The sequence below is a fragment of the Populus trichocarpa genome, chromosome 5, assembly GCF_000002775.5.
Source record: "Populus trichocarpa isolate Nisqually-1 chromosome 5, P.trichocarpa_v4.1, whole genome shotgun sequence".
NCBI lineage: Eukaryota > Viridiplantae > Streptophyta > Magnoliopsida > Malpighiales > Salicaceae > Populus > Populus trichocarpa.
The window spans coordinates 19902723-19910160 of NC_037289.2; the positions used below are offsets into that span (position 1 = coordinate 19902723).

Genomic DNA, 7438 nt, shown 5'->3' on the forward strand with positions numbered 1-7438 from the left:
TTTAATTTCTAATCAATTCAATATTAAAAATGAAATCAAAAAAAAAAGTTAATTAAAAAAATAAAAAAACCGAGGTAATTCGATTAACTCACAATCAAAAAAGTAATATAATGAATGGTGTATTGTGAGGAAGGTACAATAAAAACCCTCCTTCCTTAGGTTTTTTTTTTGTGTTAATATTAAATATAAAATATATTTTTTTATATTTTATTTTATTTTATTTTATCCATCCACTCTCAACTTAAAAAAAAAAAAAAGAGTTATCCTGTGTTATAAATTATTACCAAACACAATTCTATCTTCATTTCTTCTTCCGTCTTATTTTTTTTATGTTTTTTATTTTTTAATTCTTTTATACAGAATGCTACCTTTCATCCCATACCACCGGAGCTTTACGTTTTTGTATTTCATTGAAAGTAACGTATTTTTTTCATCTTATTTTATCTTTCCTAGTGGCGTTCATGAAAAGACAAGGGTGTAACCATCATTTCATTTCTTCTAAAAACACCGGGGAGGATGTCGTCCCAAACACACCAATTTTCCCTCTTGTCATTAAAAATATTAAATCTCCAATTAAGTGGGCTAAGCATTGCATTAATCAATATAATATTTCAATTTGTATTATGACATCCAATTTTGTTCGCTTCACTCTTCTTACATCTTTTTGGAACAACTTATATGGGTTTTGTTCTGGCATGGGATAATAATAGAATCAGTTCTTTCTTCATTATGACTATGGATTCAAATACTTTTATGGGACGGAAAAAACTCGGTTTTAGATGGCCCTTCTCTAATTTAAAATATAAAAAATCCTGCACAAAAAAAAAAAAAAAATCTTAAGAAGAGAAGGAAAAATAAATGAATAGCAAGTTGGCGAGTGCGACAAAAAAAATAAAAAATATGGACCCATAGGATCTTCCCATTCTTTGAACCTTCCTGAAATTTCTGTATGCAAGCACAGTAGTAGTAGCATCGTAAACATTGGACACTCAGAGGCAGATGGAGAAAGGTTTCTGAGATCTAGAGTCCTGGATTCTCGCCTTAATTTTAGGACAACACAGTGGGTTCTCTTGCTTCACGGGTGTTTTTATGTTGTTGCAGATAAGTGGCTTTGCTTTCTTCTCTATTTGATCAAACTTAAGCACTGCTTTTCTGTTGTCTTGTCTTGTTTTTCTTGAATGTTCGGGTGCCTTTCCTATTTCATTACTTTAAATTTCGAAGTGGGTGCCTTAATAATGAGTATTTCAGTTTTTGTCTAGAGTTTAAGTTTCGAAGATGGGTTTATGATTTTGTTTGGCTTGTGAGAATCCAAGATGCATGCTCGATGATCTAGGTAACTCAAGAGGAGAAAAAAAAACGAAGAAAGAAATGGGTTTGCTTTATTTTAGCTTGCTCAAAGTGTAAACCATAGATTGCTATCGGTTTTTTTTGCATAGCCAAGAAGGTGATTTGAAAGGGGGAAAGGGGTCTATCGGTGTGATCTAAATTGTTGTTTTAAATAATAAATGGAAGGGAATTTGTCTCAAGGAGGTATGATTCCTGGCGGGGCTCCTTTTGGAGGCCCTGACTTGCAAGGATCAATGAGAGTTCATCATCAAGGGCAACATCCACACATTGTGCACCACCACCAGCATCCTATCCATCGCCAAGGATCTTCAACGCATCCCTCAGTTCACGATGGTTTTCCACTCACAATGGGGGCCATGCACAAATCTGATCAAAACATGTCCATGACGGATTACAATAAAGGAGATGGGAGGAAAAATTCAGTCAGTGATGAGGATGAGCCAAGCTACACCGAAGAAGGTGCTGATGGTCACAGTGATGTAAGAAGAGGGAAAAAAGGGACTCCGTGGCACCGTGTTAAGTGGACTGATAAGATGGTGAGGCTCTTGATAACTGCCGTGTCTTATATCGGTGAGGATGCGACTTCAGATTGTGGTGGTGGAATGCGTAGGAGATTCACAGTTTTGCAGAAAAAAGGCAAGTGGAAATCAGTTTCAAAAGTCATGGCTGAAAGAGGTTTTCATGTTTCTCCACAGCAGTGTGAGGATAAATTCAATGACCTTAATAAAAGGTATAAAAGGCTCAATGATATGCTTGGGAGGGGCACTTCTTGTCAGGTTGTGGAAAACCCTGCACTTTTAGATGTTATAGATTATTTAACAGAGAAGGATAAGGATGATGTTAGGAAGATATTAAGCTCAAAGCATCTCTTCTATGAAGAAATGTGTTCCTATCATAATGGAAATAGGTTGCACCTGCCTCATGATCCAGCTTTGCAGCGTTCCCTACAGTTGGCTCTAAGAAGTAGAGATGATCATGACAACGATGATGTAAGGAGAAACCAGCTTGATGATCTTGATGAAGATGATCAAGAGATTGAAACTGATGATCATGATGAATTTGGGGAGAATCATGCTTCCCATGGGGATAGTAGGGGCATACATGGGGTATTAGGGGGTTCTGCAAAGAGACCGAGACCAGGCCAGGGCCATGAAGATGTTTATTTTGGGAATTCATCTCAGGACCCTAATAAAGGGTCTTCTTATTCTCATCCACAGATTGCCCAAGTTGATATGAATCAAGTCTCTCCTGAAAGTTCAAGAGCATCCTGGTTGCAGAAGCAGTGGATGGAATCTCGCACACTTGAGTTGGAAGAACAGAATCTAAAAATTCAACAAGAGATGCTGGAATTGGAAAAACAGCGATTCAAATGGCAAAGATTTAGTAAGAAAAGAGACCGTGAACTAGAAAAACTGAGGATGGAAAATGAGAGGATGAAGCTTGAGAATGAGCGGATGACATTAGAGTTGAAACGCAAGGAAATGGGTGCTGATTTTAATTGATTTTCCGGTCATGTCAATTTTGTTCATCTCAATAGCTGGACTTGCATGCAAATCAATTTTCTGTTTTTGGTAAGCTGCTTCTGGAACTGGAGTGTCATTTAGGAGGGGTATCTAGTGGGATATTGTTACTCTGCCTGCATATATTGTGTAAACTTAGGATAGTCACAATAATGTCTCATACTGCTTTGTTTTGACTCTGGTGAAATATCATTGCCTATGGTTAAAGATATTGTGGCTATATTTTTTTTCCCTGTCATGTATTTGCTTTCATAGTTGAAGTTTGAATATCTAGATCAGCTTGATGATCCAGCTACATAATTTTGCTTCAAGTGTTTACTTTTAAGTAGTGTCTAATGATTGTTTTCAGAATTTGTTCAATGAAGTGTAAATTCCCAGAGTTTGTTCACAATCCCAAGGTCGTAGGCTATGCAGAAGTGAGGTCTAACTTCAATAACTAGCGATTCCTTTTTTGCTGTTTAACTACACTTCTCTTCTCTGGGTGACATGATGGACAAGTTCCTGAAGGTCGTTCCATCATGGGAGATACTCAAGTAATTGTCATTCTCTAGATGGAACATGTGCTTTTGTGCAAGAGTCAATCCCTGTCTCCCCTCTTGAAAGTATTTCTCAGCTTGCTGGGGCAGATCTTGACAATTTGAGTTTTTCCAGTAATTTGTGTAATGGCTCAATTTAATCTTAGTGTCTAAATTTCCATAAGTCAATAACACCGTGCCTGTTTAGCAGGTTTATTTTAGTCTAGCAACTTATCCTTCCATATGTTATCTTAAATTTTCAGAAAGATAACATCAGAGTTTTCAACTGATAGCTGCAAATAAAAAGGCACTTGTACTGTAGCATGGATTTTTTGGTGTCATAGGACTGGAAGCTGAATGGTGTAAACTTTGGCTATCATGGGAATTTCTTACTTTTTGAAACTGCCCACTAAATAGTCAATTTTGGTGACGGTGGAATATAATGTTTGAACATCATCATTAACATCACACTTCTGCTGCTGCTATTACTCTTTGTGGCTCATGTTCTTAGGCATTTAGGCCATTATAAATGTTGTCTATTAACACACTATTCAAGAATATTAGCTAGCAAATATCAGTTCAGTATCATTGAGCTAAAGAACTTGCTATTGCATAAGAAACAGCATTTTTTTATGAACAAAAGAACCAGCAGGGTTTAACATGTGTGATATTAACACTCATTCCACAAATGAAGCTCTTGGGTCTTAAAGAGCATTCCAAATGAACAGTACAAGAACAATATAAACAGGGGACTGTTGTATGGAAATGGTGAAAATCTTGAGCTTGCTACCACAAGACTGCAGGTTTGAGTCTTTAAGGACAGCCACTTGATGCAAAAATCATTAAGGTAAGACAATCCAGATTTTTTCTTCTAGAACCCTACTTTGATAGTTCCATAGCTGAATGCTATCACCTTTTTTACATTATGTCCTTCCAAGTAATAACAGTGCTTGGTGAGAAGAAACTTTTTTGGACTAATTTTTAGTAAAATTCTTGTGTTTAGATGCAAAACTGTTTCCTTAACTTCTTAGTGGAGAACCGAGGATTAAATGTCCATCTTTTGTTGGATGAGGAATATGTGTGTATAAATAAACTGACTGGATATAACCAATATTCCTTAAAAAGGTGTTTTAATATATCTCAATGTGGTTGAATGTTTATTCATATTGATTTTGAGGCTGCCTTGTGTTTCTTTTTGTTACTTGATAAAATTTGTTCTCTTATCTATGGGTGTCTCTGTGTCTTCAAGCATGCAGATGCTCACAGCCACTAAGATAAGCAACTTGGATTCTACAAATCAGTAATATTCTTAATTGGTGTTGCCTTACTCACTTTATACAAGTGGAACTGTCAAAATAAAAGTTCAATACTAGATTGTATTTTGCTTATGTAAATTTTTGTATGACCATTATAGAACTGAAATTTGCTCACTTGACTAAAGACCTTTCATAACTGAAAGCTTCCACAAACAAAGTTTTGTAGATCGTTCTATTTGGAGTGAAATGATTAGTATTGGATGGTTTATTTGTTTAAAAATGCAGTTGAAAAGGCTACCCAAGCATGTGCACAATTTAGTTGAGATGCTGCATGAAATTATGATTTCTCTATTCATTTCTGATTTGAAAAATTGAATGATTTTAACATAGTATGTTTAAATTAGTAAGCTGCAATCAGGGAAGATTTTCTGGCGGTGCCCTTTGGGCTGCTTTTTGGGTAGCATATGGCACATGCAGGTGCGTAACAGTAAGAATCATGCCAGATTAGTGGGTGTTGAAGGCTTAATGTTCCACATGGGGCATAAGTCTTAAAATGGGCTTCAATATTTAGATGATACATTTTCTTTTTCAGCGAATGCTGGAAACTTCAATATTTGAATTCTTACCTAGAAATTTAGTTTAGAATTCAGAAAATGAATTAAATAATTGGCATCTGGCTGGATTTATCCTCCTCCTGTTATGTCAAATGAAGTTTCATCCATCATGTAGTGCATGTGCTTCATCTTCTTCAGGTTTAGAGAGGAAAAAGATGTTTCACTTTTGGGAGAAGCCAGAGTGTGCAGGACTTGACCTTGATTGGTGATTAGTTGGCGATGAGCTGCAGCTGAACTGGACTGATTGTTAGTACTAGATGAATTGTTCATTCATGGTACTAATTTTGCTTGGTTTATTTATTTATTTCTATAGTAGATGATCATCCAGTTTTGCTTAATACCTGCAGATTATGCTTTTATGGTTCACATGCTTGCTAGGAAGATAGATCAAATGATTCTGGAGGATTATCAAGTAAAATCTTCTTCTTTCCACATTTTTAATTCTTATGATTAACATCTGCTAATCCACATAAGCTGGCGCATGGCTTCGTTCAAAGTAAGTGTCGTCAATCTAGAGAAAATAATATTTAGGAATGGTTAGAGGCTTTTCAAATGTTGCAACACTAGAGTTCCTCCAGACCTCGAATCTGAATTTTTATTACTTTATTTACCAGAGCTTCCAAACTTAAGACCTCCTTCAAGGTTTGACTATAGCTGAGTATTGATTGCTTAGTAAATAGTACCAATTTCAGGATCCTTTTCTTCATGGAAGTTCAATGGTAGGATTCAATCATGCCAACAACTGCAGCTTTCATCTAACTGATTCAAATGGTCACCCAAGAAACATTACTAGTAACCGTGTGGTCTTTTCATGGCTTAAAGACTGACAGTAGCTTTGGTTTATCTTGTGCATTCAGATGTATGGTGATGCATATGCCTGAATGTGTGGTAAACAAATGAAAATGATAGTGTTACTCCAATCATGACTACAAAGCTCTGCCTTCAGAATTCTCATGTAGAGCTTCTAATGATTACAATACATTTCATCATCGTGTGCGTCTTGTGTTCTTATATTGACATCCATTACAACATTTCTCCTCTCATAAATTTATGAAAATTTTACAGGCGACATGGTGTGATCGAACAATTTTTGTGTGGAAGAGTATTGGTCTGGTTCTGAAATATGGCACACTGCCATCTTTGAGGAGCTTGGTTGATGGCTCAGTGCCCTAAAAAAAGCCAAGCTTTTGGGTTGCATAGTGGTCTTTCATTTCTCATTGGGTACAGAGTTGCAAACAAGTGTGAATATCAATTGGTGCTTGGCGTGTACTATTTCTGCTGTTAAAAGTACTGTTGGAGCAACAATACTTGTTCCTCTGTTTGTTGACAATTACTGGCAGTCGAAACTTGAGTTACCGAGGATCAGAGACCAATTGCCAGTTGGTCTGATGACACTGCCCCCCCTTGAAATCAAGATGGAGTTTATGATCCTGGATAGTTTGAGTGGTCAAAGAAAGCATAAAGAGAATAGTTTTTTTGGCAGCTATAAATCACTCGCTTGAACCAAATCTATCAAATGGAGTCGAGTTCACTTGATGTAGATCATATTATTGAATGATGAAGGCCTAGACTGTAACCAGTTTGTCCTCACCTGCTCAACTGACTATCATCCATAATTAAAATTAAAATTCTTGATATCTCTTGCAGAATCGTACATCATAACTCTATGATGTGGGACAATAAACTAAAGAAAGATAGAAGTAGAGAAAGAAAAGAAGCCAAGGTTAAAAGCAAGGAAAGAAAAGCTAGGAAAAAGAGAGAATTGTAAAGGAAATCACGTAGTTGTAACTGCATTGATCTCTATCACTAGATCAGCAGTAACAGTTATTGATTTCTATTCTTAGATTAGCTATATCTTATCTCCTGTATCACTCTCATCTTATCTTACGTTGTATAGTCCTACATATACTGCACTTCTCCAATCCTATAAATATAGGATGCATTGTTAATAAAGAATTTGTCTTTTCTGTAAAACTCTATATGGTATCAGAGCTTCTTCCTCTAACGAGATTTTTTTTCAAAATGGCTACATCACCTGAGTCAGTTTTTATCAATAATGAGACTACTCTTGTTGCCTTCAATGCTGGCTCTCAATTATCTTTGAAATTGACCTCCACCAATTTTCCGTTATGGCGTGCCCAGCTGACATCCTTGCTTATAGGCTATGATCTCCAGGGTTATATTGA

The 7438-nt window shown here is 36.2% G+C and overlaps 1 protein-coding gene across 2 annotated transcripts; it reads left to right on the forward strand.

Annotated features, from left to right (window-relative positions):
* Positions 1-897: 897 nt before the first annotated feature.
* LOC7492466 (uncharacterized) lies at positions 898-7226 on the forward strand. Of its 2 annotated transcripts, XM_024601629.2 has the most exons (3): positions 898-2918; positions 5391-5527; positions 6318-7226. In XM_024601629.2, the coding sequence occupies exon 1, from the start codon at positions 1506-1508 to the stop codon at positions 2847-2849; it is 1344 nt and encodes a 447-aa protein (XP_024457397.1). In that variant the 5' UTR covers positions 898-1505; the 3' UTR covers positions 2850-2918; positions 5391-5527; positions 6318-7226. The 2 variants fall into 2 exon arrangements, with proteins under 2 accessions (XP_024457397.1, XP_024457401.1); XM_024601633.2 differs by lacking the exon at positions 5391-5527.
* Positions 7227-7438: the final 212 nt, after the last annotated feature.

Excerpts from the sequence above, each read along its gene's own strand:
- LOC7492466 (XM_024601629.2), top strand. The coding sequence starts at position 1,506 with ATGGAAGGGAATTTGTCTCAAGGAGGTATGATTCCTGGCGGGGCTCCT.